General features: G+C 37.0%; 1 protein-coding gene across 8 annotated transcripts in view; it reads left to right on the top strand.

Moving 5' to 3' along the window:
- Positions 1-21,503, top strand: part of LOC105490697 (cysteinyl leukotriene receptor 2) — a 197,025-nt gene that overhangs the window by 160,612 nt on the left and 14,910 nt on the right. For 3 of the 8 annotated variants that reach the window (XM_011756561.2, XM_011756563.2, XM_011756564.3), the window contains 3 exons: positions 6,288-6,377; positions 8,513-8,585; positions 17,119-21,474. In XM_011756561.2, coding sequence (XP_011754863.1) covers positions 8,569-8,585; positions 17,119-18,100 — 999 coding nt within the window. In that variant the 5' untranslated portion in view covers positions 6,288-6,377; positions 8,513-8,568 and the 3' untranslated portion in view covers positions 18,101-21,474. Of the gene's footprint in view, positions 1-6,287; positions 6,378-8,512; positions 8,586-11,598; positions 11,700-17,118; positions 21,476-21,503 lie in introns of those variants that run through there. The other 5 variants (XR_011614797.1, XM_011756566.3, XM_011756565.3 and 2 more) reach the window with 5 other exon arrangements.

Below are 21,503 nucleotides of genomic sequence, written 5' to 3'. Positions count from 1 at the left end.
TTTTTTTTTTTTTTTTTTTGAGACGGAGTCACCCAGGCTAGAGTGCAGTGGCCAGATCTCGGCTCGCTGCAAGCTCTGCCTCCCGGGTTTACGCCATTCTCCTGCCTCAGCCTCCCGAGTAGCTGGGACTACAGATGCCCGCCACCTCGCCCGGCTAGTTTTTTTGTATTTTTTAGTAGAGACGGGGTTTCACCGTGTTATGGTCTCGATCTCCTGACCTCGTGATCCGCCCGTCTTGGCCTCCCAAAGTGCTGGGATTACAGGCTTGAGCCACTGCGCCCGGCCGGTGCTACACACTTTTAAACACTCACGAGAACTCACTCACTATCACGAGAACAGCACCGAGGGGATGGTGCTAAACCAATCATGTGAAATTGTTCCCATGATCCAATTACCTTCCACCAGGCCTCACCTCCAACACTGGAGATTATAATGGAACATAAGATTTGGGTGAACACAGATCCAAACCATATCCCCTGCTGACACCTTGATTACAGACTTCTGGCCTCCAGAATTGTGTGAGAGAGAATAAATTTCTGTTGTTTTAAGCTACCCTGTTTGTGATACTTTGTTAAGATAGCCCTAGGAAACTAGTACAACCTCCATTTTCCAAATGAAGTAAGGTATGCTCGGAAATGCTGCTTTACCCAATTGCAATTTCTTAGAGCTCCCTGACTGCAAACTCTTGAACCACATGCTCCTTTACTCCCTTGCTGTTTGATCTAGCCTATTAGGTGCTGGTTCCCCTTCTCTTCTGTTAACATCATATTCTAGATAAATGACAACATCTTCAAGATAAATTACATAACAAAATCAGCATTCTCCCAAGTCTGATTGTACAGAACATTAGTTCTATGAGATGTTAGACTGTTAGCATGCAAAAAAAAAAAAAAAAAAAAAGTTTTCAAGGTTAAAAAAAAGAGACAGCGAAATTCTGTGTAAATCAGGCTTTTTTGTTTGTTTTTTTTCTGTAGGACCTCATAGAAACTTCAAAATGTACTGTGAATCTCTAAAAGGGGCATATTAGAGCTTGCCGTGTTTCTCAGACTGATTTGACCAAGAAAGTCTTTTCTTTACAGAGCATCTCGTGGATTCGTGTTTAGTGGGAGATACTGTGGGAAGTGCTAACTTGAAGGATTAATAACTCTTCTCTTTTCTTTTTTTGACATCATTTACATGCCAACCATGTTTTTTGAGTATTATCTTCACATAGATGTCTAAAGAAGAATTGAAAAATATTCTTGCTGCATCAGAAATATGTTGACAAACCACCTTTTGGGATAGGTTAAATTAACTACTGCTTTACCATACCTCCTTTATTCTTTAGATCATTATATGGATTCTCAGGGTCAAGGTCTTCTAGTCAAAGGCCATTAGGGACATGGCTGTCGTTAACAAAATTGGGTTCATGGACTTCTTGTATCCAGAGAAAATGTACACCATTGGAAACTGCGGTGTCTCAGGAAAGGTTGTTAGTCAGGAATTATACTATAAGATTTGTGCTCATGTTAGGTAATTTGAGGATAATATTCCAGGAAGTAGGGCTTTGCAGAAGCAAATGTGGTTTTTAGTTCTTCTAACAGACTCTGAAAACAGGGACCCAGATTATCGTACCCAAGCAATGAAAATATGTCCCCCCAAATTTGTGTGTTCTTTTCTAGATGTCCAATAGGCTTTCCTCCCACAGTCATGGCTGCTCCATAGTATTTATACATGTGCAGCAAGAAGTGGTTAGCACAAATTTCTCTTTAGCTAGCTAAGAAGAGATTTAAGGCTACGTGATAATCCATGACAACTCTGCCTTACAAATTTAAATTTAAACCTAGGCTTCCAGAGCAGAAGTAGTATAATTTATGACTTTTTTTCAGGCTCAGAGACAAGTTTTAGGTGATACTTTCCAGCTGTAGCTGTCATTGCTTGTATAGTGTCATTTTTCAGTGTCAACTTGACTGGATTAAGGAATACCTGAATAACTTGTAAAGCATGACTTTTGCGTATGTCTGTGAGGGTGTTTCCAGAGGAGATTATTGTGTGAATCAGTGGACTGTGTGGGGAACCTCTGCTCTCAATCGGTGGGCACTGTCTAATTGGCTTGGGGCCAGAATAGAGCAAAAAATAAGAGAAAGGGATTTGCTCTCTTGCTCCTGGAGCTGGGACATTCTTCTCCTTCTGCCCTTAGACATTAGAACTCCAGGCTCTCTGGCCTTAGGACTCCAGGACTTTCACCAGTGGGTCCCCGGGTTCTCAGGCCTTCAAACTCAGCCTGAGAATTACACCTGGTTCTGAGGCCAACTGAAGCATGCTGTTAGCATTCCAGGGTCTCTAGCTTGCAGATTGCCTGTTGTGGGACTTCTTAGCCTCCGTAATTGTGTGAGCCAATTCCCCTAATAAATCTCCTCTCATCTAAATATCTATCTATCTATCTATCTATCTATCTATCTATCTATCTATTATGTATCTACCAATTATCTATCATCTGTCAATCATCTATCAATCATCTATTATCTATCGATTATCATCTATCAATTACCCATCATCTATCAAATATCTATCATGTATCTATCATCTATCAGTTATCTATAATCTATCATTTATCTATCAATCATCTATTATCTATCGATTATCTATCAATTATCTATCATCTATCTATCATCTATAATTCTATAATATCCTATTGGTTCTGTCTGTCTGAAGAACCCTGACCAAAACACATAGTATGCAACACAAGAATGCAGCCCTCTGTCTGAAGAGTTATCTCAAGTGGACTGTGCTTGAGTTTTTTGGAGATTTCTTTGCATTCTTTTTAGGGAAACAACATCCACTGGAGGGGTGGTAGTTTTAAACAACTGAAATTCTCTAACAATTTTCCTGAATACACAGGAAAGTTAGTGTGTGGCAGGTGACCGTAAGCCTTATGTCCACATAAGAAGGACTGTCCTGGTGAAGCAGAAACTGTATTAATATTGGCAATTTAAAAATCGTTAATTACAACAGGAATTCACCATTTTCTTTATTTGGTCGTGGTGGAGGCAGTGTCACTAGAGATGGGAAAATTCCTTCAGTGAAGTCAAACAAGTCCTGCTAAGCAGGCTGGAGTGTCTCTGAAGTAACTATTTTTACCCAGGATAGGCCCAATCTTTGTTCTCACTCCTCAAGGATTAGAGTTTGTTGATAGACTTGTAAGGACCTCAGCAGATGTATTTTTCCGGAGTGCAGTGGTGCAATCATGGCTCACTGTAGCCTCGACTTCCTGAGTTCAAGCAATCCTCCTGCCTCAGCTTCCCAAGTATCTGAGACTTCTTCTATTTTATAGGTGTTCTTGTAGTGTCAGGAGACCTCTTCTTCTTCTTCTTCTTTTTTTTTTTGGTTATACTTTAAGTTATGGGATACATGTGCAGAATGTGCAGGTTTGTTACATAGGTATGCAAGGGCCATGGTGGTTTGCTACACCCAACAAACCGTCATGTACATTAGGTATTTCTTCTAATGCTATCTGTCCTCTAGCTGCCCACCTGCCAATAGGCCCTGGTGTGTGATATTCCCCTCCCTGTGTCCATGTGTTCTCATTGTTCAACTCCCACTTGTAAGTGAGAACCTATGGTGTTTCCTTTTCTGTTCCTGTGTCAGTTTGCTGAGAATGATGGTTTCCAGCTTTATCCACGTCCCTGCAAAGGACATGAACTCATCCTTTTTTATGGCTGCATAGTATTCCATGGTGTATATGTGTCACATTTTCTTTGTCCAGTCTATCATTGATGGACATTTGGGTTGGTTCCAAGTCTTTGCTATTTTGAGTAGTGCTGCAATAAACATACTTGTGAATATGTCTTTATAGTGCAATGATTTATAATCCCTTGGGTATATACCCAGTGATGGGATTGCTGGGTCAAAAGGTATTTCTGGTTCTAAATACTTGAGGAATCACCACACTGCCTTCCACAATGGCTGAACTAATTTACATTCCCACCAACAGTGTAAAAGCATTCCTATTTCTCCACGTCCTCTCCAGCATCTGTTGTTTCCTGACTTTTTAATGATTGCCATTCTAACTGGAATGAGATGGTACCTCACTGTGGTTTTGATTTACATTTTTCTAATGACCAGTGATGATGGGCTTTTCTTCATATGTTTGTTGGCCACATAAATGTCTTTTTTTGAGAAGTGTCTGTTCATATCCTTTGCCCACTTTTGATGGGGTTGTTTGCTTATTCTTGTAAATTTGTTTAAGTTCCTTGTAGATTCTGGATATTAGCCCTTTGTCAGATGGATAAATTGCAAAAATTTTCTCCCATTCTGTAGGTTGCCTGTTCACTCTGATGATAGTTTCTTTTGCTGTGCAGAAGCTCTTTAGTTTAATTAGATCTCATTTGTCAATTTTGGCTTTTGTTGCCATTGCTTTTGTGTTTCAGTCATGAAGTCGTTGTCCATGCCTATGACCTGAATGGTATTGCCTAGGTTTTCTTCTAGGGTTTTTATTATTTTACGTTTTATGTTTAAGTCTTTAACCTATCTTGAGTTAATTTTTGCATAATGTGTAAGGAAGGAGTCCAGGTTCAGTTTTCTGTATAGGGCTAGCCAGTTTCCCCAGCACCATTTATTAAATAGGGAATCCTTTCCCCATTTCTTGTTTTTGTCAGGTTGTCAAAGATCAGATGGTTGCAGATGTGTGGTGTTATTTCTGCAGCCTTGGTTCTGTTCCATTGGTCTATATATCTGTTTTGGTACCAGTACCACACTGTTTTGGTTACTGTAGCCTTGTAGTATAGTTTGAAGTAAGATAGCATGATGCCTCCAGCTTTGTTCTTTTTGCTTAGGATTGTCTTGGCTATATGGCCTCTTTTTTGGTTCCATATGAAATTTAAAGTAGTTTTTTTTCTAATTCTGTGAAGAAACTCAATGGTAGCTAGATGGGGATAGCATTGAATGTATAAATTACTTTAGGCAGTGTGGCCATTTTCGTGATATTGATTCTTCCTATCCATGGACATGGAATGTTTTTCCATTTGTTTGTGTCCTCTCTTATTTCCTTAAGCAGTGGTTTGTAGTTCTCCTTGAAGAGTTCCTTCATATCCCTTGTAAGTTGTTTTCCTAGGTATTTTATTCTCTTTGTAACAATTGTGAATGGGAGTTCACTCATGAATTAGTTCTCTTCTTGTCTATTATTGGTGTATAGGAATGCATGTAATTTTTGCACATTGATTTTGTATCCTGAGACTTTGCTGAAGTTGTTTGCTGAAGGAGGTTTTAGGCTGAGATTATGGGGTTTTGTAAATATACAATCATGTCATCTGCAAACAGAGACAATTTGACTTCCTCTTTTCCTATTCGAATATGCTTTATTTCTTTCTCTTGCCTGATTGCCCTGGCCAGAACTTCCAATGCTATGTTGAATAGGAGTGGTGAGAGAGGGCATCCTTGTCTTCTGTGTATTTTCAAAGCAAATGCTTCCAGCTTTTGCCCATTCAGTATGATATTGGCTGTGGTTTTGTCATAAATAGCTCTTATTATTTTGAAATTATGTTTCATCAATATCTAGTTTATTGAGAGTTTTTAGCATAAAAGGGTGTTGAATTATGTCAAAGGCCTTTTCTGCATCTATCGAGATAATCATGTGATTTTTGTCATTGGTTCTGTTTCTGTGGTGGATTACATTTATTGATTTGTGTGTGTTGAACCAACCTTGCATCCCAGGGATGAAGCCAACTGGATTGTAGTGTATAAGCTTTTTGATGTGCTGCTGGATTAAGTTTGCCAGTATTTTATTGAGGATTTTTACACTGATGCTCATCAGGGAAATTGGCCTGAAATTTTCTTTTTTTTTTTTTTGTTATGTCTCTGTCAGGTTTTGGCATCAGGATGATGCTGGCCTCATAAAATGAGTTAGAGAAGAGTCCCTCTTTTTCTATTGTTTGGAATAGGTTCAGAAGAAATAGTACCAGCTCCTCTTTGTACCTCTGGTAGAATTCGGCTGTGAATCCATCTGCTCCTGGGCTTTTTTTTTTTGGTTGGTAGGTTATTAATTACTGCCTCAATTTCAGAACTTGTTATTGGAGACCTCTTCTTTTTCAATGCATTTTGAATTCAGGACTAATCCCAAATCAAATGCCAATATCAGTGTATAAGTATTCTTTTTTCTTTTGTCAGCTTGCAGGTCTGAATGAGGGCAATTTACTTTGTCATCTGAACTTATTTAAGTCTAGCTTTACCTAGACTTGCTATCACAAAGTCAGTGACAGCATATCCTACTAGTCAATTTTTACTTTTTGTTCGTTTGTTTGTTTTTTCAGTCTGAACCAACAACAAGCAAAGTTAAATTATGGATATCCAAGGGAGTCTATAGAAGGTCCATGCAAGGTATGGAGAGTTCCTCAACAGAGGTAATCAATCATCAGCTTCTTTTTCTACAGATGAAGGAGAGAGGGTCACTGGGTTTAGAGTGTTACAGTGATGAACAGTGATATTTGAAGGGAAACCAACAGTTTCCTCAGAGATTAAGTGACTAGCTGAAAAATCTTGAGTTATATCTATCAATAAAACAGGGGAATTATTAGGTTTAGTGTAGACCCTAGAACTAGTTTGACTGAGTCACTCCAGCTTCCACAAGCTTTGCTGCAGCTGCTAGAACTCTTAGACAAGACAATTATGCTGTGACTACTGGAGCTAATGAAAGACTGAAATAAATAATAGATTTTTGATGAGTCCCATGTCATTGAGTCAAAGCCCCTAGTGTTTTTTCAGACTTCTCATGACAAAAAAGTAAAGTGGGGTTGCTAATTGAGAATCTTGGAAAAAGATATTTTGATACACAGTTATTACAGTAATCTTTGTGCTTAAACATAAGCATTCTTTTTTTAACTCAAAAAAGGGTACAGTCCTTAAAGATATTTATATTAGCATATTTTACTTAAATATAATTAACTTAGAAAAAATAAAAATATTTTTATCAGCTTTTATTAGTAAGTTTGGTAAATAAAAGAGCTCTCATAATAATTTTAAATTAATTTAAATTCAAAGGATATTTGAAAATCTAATTATTCCCATTGTCTTTCCTTTCATAGAATGACAAAACAAATCTTGTGTTACCTAATAGCCATTACAGTAAAACCAAAGATAGTGTAGGCACAAAAGACATATTAATAGCTTGATTCTTCTGAATTTGGGGCCTGAATTTTGGAAGGAATCAAGAATAGTTGTTCCAGGAGGCAAGATGTAAGTCATAAGTATCTAGGGTCCATAAATAATAGACGACATTGTAAAAACACATAGGAATTAACAATAGTCATTAGAAACAACATTTTATTAAAGCAAGGAGTCTTTTTAAAAATGATTTAAAAGTGTCAAAAAGCACTGAAAGTTAACAGAATATTTTATTAACAAAAAGAAATATTTACTAATATGGGCATAGCATAACTTAATTTTTGTATATTAAAAAGACTCCAATTCTAACTTTACTCTTTTTATACATCATTCATGTAACATTCTACAGTAGAGAATTTATTAATGTGCCTTTACATGTATACATTTAGGCATACTCAGATATGTAAATATACAAATAGATAATACGCTTTAAATTTTACATTTTAACTATAGTTTTAAAATTAAATCTATTAGATAAAATAATATATATGTCAAAATAAAATTTACTCTCTGAATAAATGGTTTCAACTTTCCTAATAAACAGAAAATCAGCAGGATATTTATTATCCTGTATACATATTTGTGTTTCTCTGTATTAAGCATTTATATTAATTATCATCTTTAACCAGAGTAATCAACTTTCCTTTTCTTTAGGCACAAAAGAAAAAGGAGAGAAAACATAACTTACTTAGATATTTTTTTAGTCTACTAGTATTTATTGCATACAATTTAAACAGTTTCAATATGTAAATATATGATGTCATTCAAAGGAATTTGCATATTTTGTTAATCTATTGTCATTTTAAGAAGTAAAGGTAATTGTATTTAATGACTAGTGTTTTTATGTTTCTTATTTAGAAATTGTCTAGGCATCCAAAGGATTATTATCAATTAACCATTTGTCTAAGTCCTTAAAGTTTGTTAAGGATCAGGAAATTACAATTTTAGTTAACAAATGAAATCTTATGATTTGTAGCATTGTAAGAATTTTATAAAAATTATAAAGGCATTTATTATTATCATTCACTTTAGTTTAATACAATTTTATATATATTAAACTAAAATTCTAAATTTAGACAAGTTATAGAAATAGTGGAATCTTGTTGAACTCATACAACCAATGTAGAAAATTCAGTTTAATAAAAACAATTTAACTCAGGCCTTGTAGAAACCAAAATATTGCAGTGACACTAGTTTTTGTATTAAAGTAATTTTTTGAAGACTCTGAATCATGTCAAACATGTAATCTTTTAACTTATATATAATGCCTGTTCTTCTTTTCTCATAATTATAATAAAGGCTACTATGTAAATATACTGTTAGTGTCCACAGAAAGAAATGCAGTTTAATAACATTTTTTCCCTTTTTTTTTCAGACATTTTGACTATTTATCTGAACTAGATATCCCTTGAATGTGCACACAAAAAGTGAATGGCTCATTTGACAAGGTAAAGATTAATTTCTGAAGAGGGGGAAAAGAGAAAGAGAGGAGGGGGAATAGAGAGAAAAAAGAAAGTAAAGGGAATCTGCTGCAGATGAATATGAAATCAACACCCAAAAAAAGGCTAATTATGTTCCCTCTGAAAAGAGAGGGAGGAAGGTTTTTATGTAAAAGAATAGATTTTTAAATAAAAAAAGAGTGACATTAAAATTGGTTTAAGCCCTTGGCGATTTTATCAATTAACCAGCACTTATTAATTCCTAAAGTATGGAAATAAAAGAAGGGGCTATCACCAACTTTGAACAAAAGAATCACTGTTAGTCAAACAGAACAATCTTCTCTTGAAGATTTCTTCACTTTTCTAAAGTGCCTCTAAAGTAAACCATCGTGTTTGTATTCAAAGTTCCTCAGCGTGGCCATTGCGATTCCAGATTGTCCTTGGTGAAACTGTGCCCGCTGTAGAGATAAACATGCACGTTTGTGTTACAGTGCGGAAATCTGAAAGAAACAGGTATCTGGAAGAAGTGCAGTTTTAGATTGAGTGGAGCCCATCAGATGTGAACTTGTCTGACCTTGATTCTCCGATCTTGAGTCTCCAGAATTTGGGCAAAAGTCAATTGTCTACAATGAGGGCTGAGAAACGAAAAAAAGATAAGACAGAGGAAGTCCTTACAAGTTTTTAAATGGTGACCTGACACAAAGTTTATCCAAAGGCCAAAGTTTGTCCAAAGCATGTGAGTCCTGAATTCTCAGTCCCTGGAGCCAGAGGACAGACTTATGGGGACTTGGCTTGTCCTTGCCTTATGGGCTTTTCCTTGTATAAACGAACAACACTCAGGACAATAGACAAATCATAGAACAGATGTTAGAGGCTAGAAAACAATATTTCTGGCTGACTAGATTTGCAACAAGTTTTACAGACTAGAAAGACTCTGAGGATCTATTCCTAGGAAAACAAAATAAACACATTGCTGACAGTTCTCAACAAAATATCAGAGCCTAGCCATGAACAGGGTCCCACATGTATGCATCATTACTGAGTCAAGGGTACTTGCTTAAGGCAGCAAGGACTTCAGAAGAATCTCATGACACTCCATTTTTGTCAGTCCTTCAGAGCCCAAGACCACCAAAAACACTCCTGTAATGGAACAAGTTGGCTTTATTACTAATAGCAACAAAGCTTTTGAAAGTCTTCTCTCATCTTCCTGAGGAATCACCTCTCCAGGTGTACAGAGACAGTGTGGGTAGGTTGTCAGGAAAGGGAGAGGAAGGAGAGCTTCCCTAAGTGAAAACCTAAGTGTTTTCCTAAACACAAGCACCACTGAGCAGTTTGTAGATGGAATTTTGCAATCAAAATTGCAGGGTATTCTGTTCAAGCCACACCTTTTTTTCCCTCCATTTTGAGATAATTAAAAATTCCCATGCAGATGTAAAAAAAAAAATAGAAAAATCTCTTGTATCCTTTCCCCCAATGGTAACATCTTGCAAGACCATGGTATATCAGAACTGGGCTGTGTGTGTGTGTGTGTGTGTGTGTGTGTGTGTGTGTGTGTGTGTGTGTGTGTCAGAGTCTCACTCCATCAACCAGGCCGGAGTGCAACTGTGTGATCACAGTTCACTTAGCCTTGATCTCCTGGGCTCAAGTAATCCTCTCATCTCAGCCTCCTGAGGAGCTGGGACTGCAGGCATGCACCACCACACCTGGCTAATCTTTTTCATTTTCTTTCCTTTCCTTCCTTCTTTCCGTCCTTCCTTCCTTCCTTTCTTTCTTCTTTCTCTTTTTCTTCTGTCTTTCTTTTTCTTTTTCTTTCCTTTCTCTTTTTTTCTCTTTCTTTTTTCTTTCTTTCTCTTTCTTTCTTCTTTCTTTCTTTTTCTTTCTTTTTTCTTTCTTTTCTTTCTTTCTCTTTCTCTCTCTCTCTCTCTCTCATAGAGATAGGGTCTCACTATGTTGCCTAGGCTCATCTCAAACTCCTGCACAGCCCAAATATTGACGTTAATACAGTTATGATGTAGAACATTTCTGTCACCACAAGGGTGCCTCAAACTTCACTTTTTAGCTACCTCTACTTTCCTCCCACACCCACTGCCTTCTTAATCCCTGGCGATTACAAATCTGTGTTCTCCATTTCTATAATTTTGCCAATTCAAGGATGTTATATAAATGGGATCACACTGTATGATTAGTTTTTATTTTCATATAGCATAGCTCCCCAGAGATTTATTCAAGTTACCAAATGTATTAATGGTTCACTCCTTTCACTGCCGAGTAGAACTCCATGGTATGCATGTACCACTGTTTAACTATTGAAGGCTATCTGAGTTATTTCCAGTTTGGGGCTATCACAAATAAAACTGCAGTAATCACTGACTTATAGGTTTTTATGTTACCATAAGTTTTCATTTCCCTGGGACAAATGCCCAGGAGTATAATTACCAGAATGCATGGTAATTGCATATTTAGTTTTTTAGGAAACAGCCAAATTGTTTTCCAGAAGGACCATATCATTTTACACTCTCACCAGCAATGTCTGAGTGATCCAGTTTCTCTGTATTTGGTGTAGTCACTATTTTTTATTTAGCCATTCTAATAAGTATGTAGTAATATCTCATTGTGGTTTTAATGTGCATTTCCCTAATGGCCAATAAGGTTGAACAATTTTTTGTGTGCTTATATGCTACCTGTATATCTCCTGAAATGTTTGTTTCTACCTTTGCCCATTTTCTAATTGGTTTTTTTATTTGTTTCCTTGTTTTACTGTTGATTTTCAAGAGTTCTTTATATATTCTAAATAATCCTGTTTTGATAAGTGATTTGCAAATATTCTGTCCCAGTCTGTAGCTTATATTTTCATCCTCTTAGCAGAGTATTTTGTGGAGCAAAAATTTATCATCTTGATGAGCTGCAATTTATCAGCTTTTTCTTTTATGGATCATGTTTTTGGTGTCAAGTCAAAGAACTCTTTGCCAGTCCTAGATCCCAAAATTATTTTTCCTAAAAATTTTATAATTTTACATTCTAGGGAAAACTTGGTTCTAAGATGGCTGAATAGGAACAGCTCCAGTCTGCAGCTCCCAGTGTGAGCAATGAAGAAGATGGGCGATTTCTGCATTTCCAACTGAGGTACCAGGTTCATCTCACTGGGGCTTGTCAGACAGTGGGTGCAGCCCACGGAGCAGGGTAGGGCATCGCCTCACCTGGGAAGCACAAGGGGTCGGGGAATTCCCTTTCCTAGCAAAGGGAGGCCGGACAGACGGTACCTGGAAAATCGGGACACTCCCACCCTAATACTGCGCTTTTCCAATGGCCTTAGCAAATGGCACACCAGGAGATGATATCCCTCTGACCCACCTGGCTCACTGCTAGCACAACAGTCTGAGATTGAACTGCGAGGTGGCAAATCAAAACCACAATGAGGTACCATCTCACACTAGTTAGAATGGCAATCTTTAAAAAGTCAGGAAACAACAGATGCTGGAGAGGATGTAGAGAAATAGGAATGCTTTTACAATCTTGGTGTAAACTAGTTCAACCATTGTGGAAGACAGTGTGGCGATTCCTCAAGGATCTAGAACTAGAAATACCATTTGACCCAGCCATCCCATTACTGGGTATATACCCAAAGGATTATAAATCATGCTACTATAAAGACACATGCACACATATGTTTATTGCAGCACTATTCACAATAGCAAAGACTTGGAAACAACCCAAATGTCCATCAATGACAGACTAGATTAAGAAAATGTGGCACATATACACCATGAAATACTATGCAGCCATCAAAAAGGACGAGTTGATGTCCTTTGTAGGGACATGAATGAAGCTGGAAACGATCATTCTCAGCAAACTATCACAAGAACAGAAAACCAAACACCACTTGTTCTCACTCATAGGTGGGAACTGAACAATGAGAACACTTGGACACAGGATGGGGAACATCACACATTGGGGCCTGTCATGGGGTGGGGGGAGAGGGGAGGGATAGCATTAGGAGATATACCTAATGTAAATGATGAGTTAATGGGTGCACACACAAACATGGCACATGTATACATATGTAACAAACCTGCACGTTGTGCACATGTACCCTAGAACTTAAAGTATAATAATAATTTTTAAAAATTTGCATTCTACATGAAGTCCGTGCTGCATTTTAGTTAATTTTTATATAAGGTGTGAGATTTGGTTCAAGGTTTGTTTTTTTGCCTATGGCTATCCAATTGCTCCAGCGCCTCTGAAAAGCCTGTCTTTCCTCCACTGTATTGTTTTTGTATTTTTGTAAACAATTAGTTGAGCATAGTTATGTGAGTTTTTTTCTGGGTTTGTATTCTTTTCCGTTGATCTATGTGTTTGTCCTTCAGCCAATACCATACAATCTTAATTACTTTAGCTATAAAATAAGTCTTGAAATTAGATGGATTGATTCTTCCCACTTCAATCTTCTTTTTCAAAATGTTTTAGCTATTCTAGTTCCTCTGCCTTTTCATTTAAGATTTAGAATAATCCTATCAATATCTACAAAAAAAAAACTTACAAGGATTTTACTGGGAATTGCATAATTTTGTGTATAAATCTGGGGAGAATTGATATCTTTATTCCATTGCCTTCTAATCTATGACATGGCATGTTTCTTTACAACTTTAATTTCTTTCACCAGTAATTTGTAGTTTTCAGCATTCAAGTCCTGTACATGTCTTGTGAGATTTACACCTGTCTTTCATTTTAATTTTGAATGAATATTAACAGTATTGCATTGTTAACTTCAGTGTGTTCATATGTGTGTTACTAGTATATAAAATATAATCGATTTTCTATGTTTATTTTGTATTCTGCCACTTTGCAAAATTCACTTATTAGCTTTATGAGATTTTCGTTTTCTTTGTGTGTGTGCATGTATGTGTATGTTTGTAGGTCTCTTGGGGTTTTCTATGTAATTATGTCATCTACAAATAGGAAGTATTTTATTTTTTCCTTTCTAATCTATATGATATTTATTTCCTTTTTGTGTTTTTGCCTCATTCCACTGGTTAGAACTTATAGCACTATATTGAATAAGATCAGTGAGAATGGACATCCTTGCATTGCTCCTGATCTTATGGGGGAGACACTCAGTCTTTAACTATGAAGTATAATGTTATCTATAGGTTTTTTTGTATATGCTCTTTATCAGGTTGAGGAAATTCCTCTTTACTCCTATATTTCTGAGAGTTTTGATTGTGAATGGATATTGAATTTTGTCATGCACTTTTTAAAATATTAATTGATATGATTACTTGGTCATGGTGTATAATTCTTTTCATATATTGCTAAATTGTATTTGATGGTATTTTGCTAAGGATATTTTGCACCTATATTCACAGGGGATATTCATCCATAGTCTTTTGTTTTGTTCTGTATTATCTTTGCCTCATTTTGGTATCAGGGTAATACTTAGCTTCAATAAAATAAATTGAGAAACACCTTTCTCTTCTATTTTCTGGAAGACACTGCATGGAATTGATGTTAATTCTTATTTAAATAGTTGGTAGAATTCTCCAGTGAAGCCATCTGAATCTGGAGGTTTCTTTTTTTAGAGTTTTTCAATTAAGAATTTAATTTCCTTAATAGTTATGGGGATATTCAAATTATCTACTTAATGTTGAGTGAGTTATTTTTCATTTTATGAGGAATTAGTCTAGTTCCTCTAAGCTGTGAAATTTATGTTTGTAGGGTTATTCAAAGTTTTTCTCATTATTCTTTTGATGCCTCAGGTATCTATCGATAGTGTTATCTCCTGTTTTATTCCTGACAATGGAAATTTATGTCTGTTCTATTTTTTTTTTGTACCTCTTGCTAAAGATTTGTCAGGAGATGTAATATTTTATTTAATATATGCAATTTTTAGTTCATTATTGTCTTCATCTGTTCTGCTACTATAAGAAAGTTACCTGGCCAGGCATGGTGGCTCACGCCTGTAATCTCACACTTTGAAGGCCAAGGTGGTAGGATCACTTGAGCTCAGGAGTTCAAGACCAACCTGTGCAACATGGAGAGACAGCATCTCTACAAAAAAGAAAAATAGCTGGGCATGGTGGCATGCACCTGTAATCAATTGTATTGATTGTTTTCAAATAACCAGTTTTTCATTTCATTTTTTCCCTATTTTTTTCTGTTTTCTATTTCTTGATTTCTGCTCTTTACTATTTCCTTCCTTTTGCTTGCTTTTTTCTTCTTGAGGATGGAGCTTATATTCTTATTTCGTGACTTTTCCTTTTTGTAATGTATGCATTTAGTGTTATACAGTTTTGTCCTAATACTGCATTTGCTACATCTCACAAATTTATATTTTCACTTTTATTCAGTTCAATATATTTTTTGTTTCCCTTGAGACTTCCTCTTTGACCCATGGATTATTTAGAAGTGTGTTGTTTAGTTTTCAAGTGTTTTGAGGGTTTCCTGTTATCTTTCTGCTGCTGATTTCTAGTTTGATTCCCTTGTGGTTAGAAAACACATTCTATATTATTTCAATTATTTGAAATCTATCGAGGCTTGTTTTATGTCCCAGGATGTGGTTTATCTTGGTATGCGTTTTGTGAACACTTAAAAGCTTAAGTATTTTGCTCTTGTTGGGTGAAGTGTTTTATACATGTCAATTTGATCCTGTTTGTTGATGGTGTTTTTAGTTTTTCTATACCTTTGTTGAGTTTTTGTCTATTTGCTTCATCAATTGCTGAGAGAGGTCCTTGAAGTCACCAAGTATCTCTCCTTTCAGTTTTATCAGTTTTGCTTCAGTTTTGCCACTCTGTTGTTTGGTGCATACCCATTTAGAATTGGTATGTCTTCTTAGTGGTTAAACCCTGTTATTATTATATAGTGTCCCTCACTGTCTCTGGCAATGTCCTTTGCTTTGAAGTCCATTTTATTTGATACTAAAAGAGCTATCCCTTATTTCCTTTGATTTGAATAGCAAGCATTTTTCCATCCTTTTACTTTCAACCAGCCAATACTGCTATTTGAAGTGTTTGTTGTAGGCAGTACATAATTGGGTCATTTAAAAAATATATTCTATTCCTCTATCTTTTAATTGGTATATTTAGATTACTTATATTTAATGTAATTATTGATGAATCAGGGATGTCTGCCATTTTATTTTTTGTTTTCTGTTTTTATTGTCTCTCTTCTTTTTCCTGCCTTGTTGTTGGTTATCTGAATGCTTTTTAGAATTCCATTTTTATTTATCTGTAATGTTTTTGAGTGTATCCCTTTGTATATCATTTTAGTGGATGCTCTAGGTATTTTCTCTCTCTCTCTCTATATATATATAAAGATATATATATGTATATATATAAAGATCTATATGTATATACATAAAGATATATATATATAAAGATATATATGTGTATATATATCTTATGATAGTCTATTAGCATCATCATTCTACCAATTCAAGTGAAGTATAGAAAACTTATTTCCTCTTACATCTCTTTACCTTCCCTCATTTATAATATAATTGTCTTAATAATTCCTCTACATCCATTTAAAACCACATCAGGCAGCATTAACGTTTTTATTTCAAAACATTAAATGTAACTTAGACTCTAAAAGAGAAGGACAGCCTATTGTATTTACACATATTTTGGCTTACCATGTTCTTTCTTATTTTCTAATATTCTAAGATTCCTTATTTTATGAATTCCTTTCTGCTTAGATAACTTCCTTTAGTCATTATTTGTTGTTGTTGTTGTTGTTGTTGTTTTTAGATGGAGTTTCACTCTAGTTGCCCAAGCTGGAGTGCAATGGTATGATCTCAGCTCATTGCAACTTCTGCCTCCCAGATTCAAGCGATTCTCCTGCCTCAGCCTCCCAGGTAGCTGGGATTACAGGCACCTGCCACTAGGCCCAGCTAATTTTTGTATTTTTAGTAGAGATGGAGTTTCACCATGTTGGCCAGACTGGTCTTGAACTCCTGACCTCAAGTGATCCACCAGCCTCAGCCTCCCAAAGTGCTGGAATTACAGATGTGAGCTACCATGCCCAGCCTGGTCATTCTTTTAAGATAGATCTGCTGACAACAAAGTCTCAGTTTTCTGTCTGAAAAAGTCTTGATTTTCTCTTTGTACTTGAAGGATGTTTTTGCTGGACGTAGAATGCTAGGTTGGCAGGTCTTTTCTTTCAGCATTTGAGAAATGTGCCATTTCCTTCTGTCCTCCACAGTTTCTGATGAGAAATCTGCTATTCAGTAGTTTTAGGCTGCAATATCACAGGGAGGTATTCATGTCAACATGGGCACCAGGTCACAAGTTCCCTAAGTTTGAAGTGTCAACTTCGACCAAACAAATTAATGGCTATTCTATATTCAAAAATCAGGAAGTTTAAATTTATTATGAAGTGTAATGCAGCATATATTAAAGACTTAACCAGCGTTTTAAAACTCAGCTTTCAAAGAAAAGATAGTATTGCTCCCTGTTTCATTAAAACCTAGAGAGATGTAATCGGTAAGCAAGAAGGAAAAAGGGAAATTCACAAAGTAACTTTTTATGTCTGTTTCTTTTTAACCCAGCATGGAAAGAAAATTTATGTCCTTGCATCCATCCATCTCCGTATCAGAAATGGAACCAAATGGCACCTTCAGCAGTAATAACAACAGCAGAAACTGCACAATTGAAAACTTCAAGAGAGAATTTTTCCCAGTTGTATATCTGATAATATTTGTCTGGGGAGTCTTGGGAAATGGCTTGTCCATATATGTTTTCCTGCAGCCTTATAAGAAGTCCACATCTGTGAATGTTTTCATGCTAAATCTGGCCATTTCAGATCTCCTGTTCATAAGCACACTTCCCTTCAGGGCTGACTATTATCTTAGAGGCTCCGACTGGATATTTGGAGACCTGGCCTGCAGGATTATGTCTTATTCCTTGTATGTCAACATGTACAGCAGTATTTATTTCCTGACCGTGCTGAGTGTTGTGCGTTTCCTGGCAACTGTTCACCCCTTTCGGCTTCTGCATGTCACCAGCATCAGGAGTGCCTGGATCCTATGTGGGATCATATGGATCCTTACCATGGCTTCCTCAGTAATACTCCTCAACAATGGCTCTGAGCAGAAGGGCAGTGTCATATCATGCTTAGAGCTGAATCACTACAAAATTACTAAGCTGCAGACCATGAACTATATTGCCTTAGTGGTGGGCTTCCTGCTGCCGTTTTTCACACTCAGCATCTGTTATCTGCTGATCATTCGGGCTCTGTTAAAAGTGGAGGTCCCAGAATCGGGGCTGCGGGTTTCTCACAGGAAGGCACTGACCACCATCATCATCACCTTGATCATCTTCTTCTTGTGTTTCCTGCCCTATCACACACTGAGGACCCTTCACTTGGTGACATGGAAAGTGGATATATGCGAAGACAGGCTGCATAAAGCTGTGGTTATCACACTGGCCTTGGCGGCAGCCAATACATGCTTCAATCCTCTGCTCTATTACTTTGCTGGGGAGAATTTTAAGGACAGACTAAGGTCTGCACTCCGAAAAGGCCATCCATAGAAGGCAAAGACAAAGTGTGGTTTCCCTGTTAGTGTGTGATTGAGAAAGGAAACAAAAGTATAAGGAGTTCTTAGATGAGACTTGTTCTTGTATCATTGTGTCCATCTTCATTCACGCATAGTCTCCAAATGACTTTGTATTTACATCATTCCCAACAAATGTTGTTTCTTAATATTTAGTTGACCATGACTTTTGTTAATAAGAACGACTTCAAAAATTTTATTCAGTATATTTTCAGTTGTTGAGTCTTAATGAGGGATACAGGAGGAAAAATCCCTACTAGAGTCCTGTGGGCTGAAATATCAGACTGGGAAAAAATTCAAAGCACATTGGATCCTACTTTTCTCCAGATATTGAACCAGATATCTGGCCCATCAGACTTTCTAAATTCTTCAAAACAGCCACAACTTCCCCAGCTTCTCCGGCTCCCCTGCCCTCTTCAATTCCCTGAGATATAGCCAACTACCGACGCTACTGGAAGCCCCAGAGCAGACAAGAAGCACATCCTAAGATTCAGGAAAAGAAGAGGAAGGCTGTCCTATAACAAAGCAACTTCAAGTCCCAAATAAGGACAGTGAGAGAAAAGAGGGGAGAAGGATTGGAGCAAAAGAGAACTGGCGATAAGTGGGGGAAGGAATAATTTCATTTTGCACTGGGAGAGAGGTTCTAACACACTGAAGGCAACACTATTTCTATTGCTTCTCTCTTGCCAGGGTATTAGGAAGGACAGGAAAAGTAGGAGGAGGCATTGCCCTGGGAAATGAAAGAACTGTGTATGGAATGGAAGGGGGAGCATCAAGGACATGTATCTCAAATTTTCTTTCTGTCCTTGCTGCAGTTCTCCTTCCCATTAATTCATTGGGATGGAAGCCAAAAATAAAAGAGGTGCCTCTGAGGGTTAGGATTGGGCACTCAAGGGAAGGATAGAGTAGAGGGCAAACTGCAAAAGTTGTTGCACTCCTGAAATTCTATTAACATTTCGGCAGAAGATGAGCAGGGTGATGCTGCCTTCCCTTTTGAGATAGTATAGAAAAACACTAGATAGTGTGAGAGGTTCCTTTCTGTCCACTGAAACAAGACTAAGGGTACTACCAACTACTACCACCATGACCACTGTACTGCCAACAATTGAATGCAGTCCCCCTGCAGGGCAGATTATGCCAGGCACTTTACATTCATTGATCCCATTTGACATTCACGCCAAAACTCTGAGTTCCATGTTACAGCTGAAGAAATTGAAGCTCAGAGAAATTAAGAAGCTTTTTTAAGTTTACACAGCTAGTAAGAGTTTTAAAAATCTCTGTGCAGAAGTGTAGGCTGGGTGCTCTCCCCATTGCTATCCTTGTAAACTTCCAGGAAGATTGGTTGAAAGTCTGAATAAAGTCTCTCCTCTCCTACCAGTTTCCTCCCCTCCTCACTCTCACAAGAAAACCAAGCGTTTCTCTTTAGAGTTGTTGACTCATAGTACAATAAAGGGTGGAGGGGATATGGCATTCTGAAGGTAGGGAGGGACTAAGTCAGTCTTCATACTAAGCACAAATCCCAGTACCTTTTCCTTATTTAGCTACCAGAATGATGACAAACTCAAACCCTGTCAAGACAGGACCCTGGAGGATCCACCTATAGGGAAACTGCATTATCTGAAAAAATGGCTGACAGATACGAACAGTTGAGGATCCTTCAACACAAAAACTGGGTATCTGCCCTATTACTCACCTGACAATGAAGCCCACAATGCAACGAATCCCTTCCACTCACAGCATTTGGTCAACCTGTCAGAGCCTCATTCTTAATTATGAACAACAGTCAATGAACACAATACATTAGAGGGAAAGGCCCTAACACGAAAGGCACCAACAAATAAATGTGAGAGTAGATAGAGACCTTTTGAGTATAACAGGTCCTCCGAAATAAGAGATTAAACCAAGATAGAGAAAAACACAGTAAGTAGGAAATAAGGAATCTGACACAGGTGAGAGTGAAGGGAATTCCCAGGATGTTGGTGTGTAGCAGGCTTAGAAAGCAACTCATTCATGTTGGAGCAGGACTCTTAAGGGACTCTAGGAGAGATGTCTCCCAGAAAAAAAAGAAATTAATTGATTCATGCACATTGAGAGGGATTTAGATTTCTCTTGCAGAGATTGAGATAAACTAGTGACAAATACATAGAAAAATAAGCAAGTGAAAACACAATACAGTTTTTAAATGATAGAGGAAAAGAAACTTTTGTATTAGAGAGGAAATATAACCATAGTACACTACATGGCTCAGCTGTGAATAATATTTACATAGAGGATAATGTGAATATAGTAGTTCCCCATTATCTGTGGTTTTGCTTTCTGCAGTTCAGTTACAGCCAACCAGTCTGAAAATATTAAACGGAAAATTCCAGAAATAATTCTTAAGTTTTAAAACATGTACTGTTTTGAGTAGCATGTTGAAATCTCACACTATCCCACTCCACCCATGTTCTGGGCATGGCAAAGTGGGATGGTGTGAGATTTCTCCAGTGGATCCACAATGTATATGCTACCCACCCATGAGTCACTTAGTCATTATCCAGTTGATCAGACCAACTGTTGTGGTATAGCAGTGCTTGTGTCAAAGTCACTCTTATTTTACTTAATAATGTCCCCAAAGCATAAGAGTAGTGATGCTGGCAAATAAGATACACCAAAGAGAAGCTGTAAAGTGCTTCCTCTAACAGAAAAGGTGAAAGTTCTTGACTTAATAAAAGTCATGCTTTTTTTAGCATGACTAAAAAAAAAAAACATGCTGAAGTTGCTAAGATCTACAATAAGAACAAATCCATCTGTAAAATTGTGAAGAAGGCAAAAGAAATTTGTGCTAGTTTTGCTGTTGTACCTCAAGTTGCAAAAATTATTTATTACACCCCACGGTGTGTAATAAATGCTTAGTTAAGATGAAAAAGTATTACATTTATGGGTGGAAGACATGAAGAGAAATGTGTTCCAATTGACAGCAATCGGGTTTGGTACTATTTGTGATTTCAGGAATCTATTGGGGGTCTTGGAATGCAATTCCCACAGATAAGGGGGCGCTGTTGGAGTGAAATACTGTGATATAACCTGTTTTTCAGGAAATGAAGGGACAAGATGTGCACATGTGTGGGAGAAGCATAAGAAACCTAAGTTGCCATATTCCATCACAGAAAATGCATAATAACTAAAGCTGGGAAATGATGAATAGCTGTACAACCATATTATTTAGCAATAGGAGGTAAATACAGGTAGAAGCAGAAGAAAGAATGGGCAGGGATTACCTCTATGGAGAAGTTGGGGGTGGGAGGATAGGGTGGGACTTCTCATTTTGAAAACTGTGTAATTGCCTAACTTGTGAATATGTATTTCTGAAGTAAAATAAAAATTAAGTTAAAATTAAA

Source organism: Macaca nemestrina, chromosome 16, assembly GCF_043159975.1.
Source record: "Macaca nemestrina isolate mMacNem1 chromosome 16, mMacNem.hap1, whole genome shotgun sequence".
NCBI lineage: Eukaryota > Metazoa > Chordata > Mammalia > Primates > Cercopithecidae > Macaca > Macaca nemestrina.
Note: the sequence above shows the minus strand (reverse complement) of the source record. Positions and strands in the feature narration are given on the sequence as shown.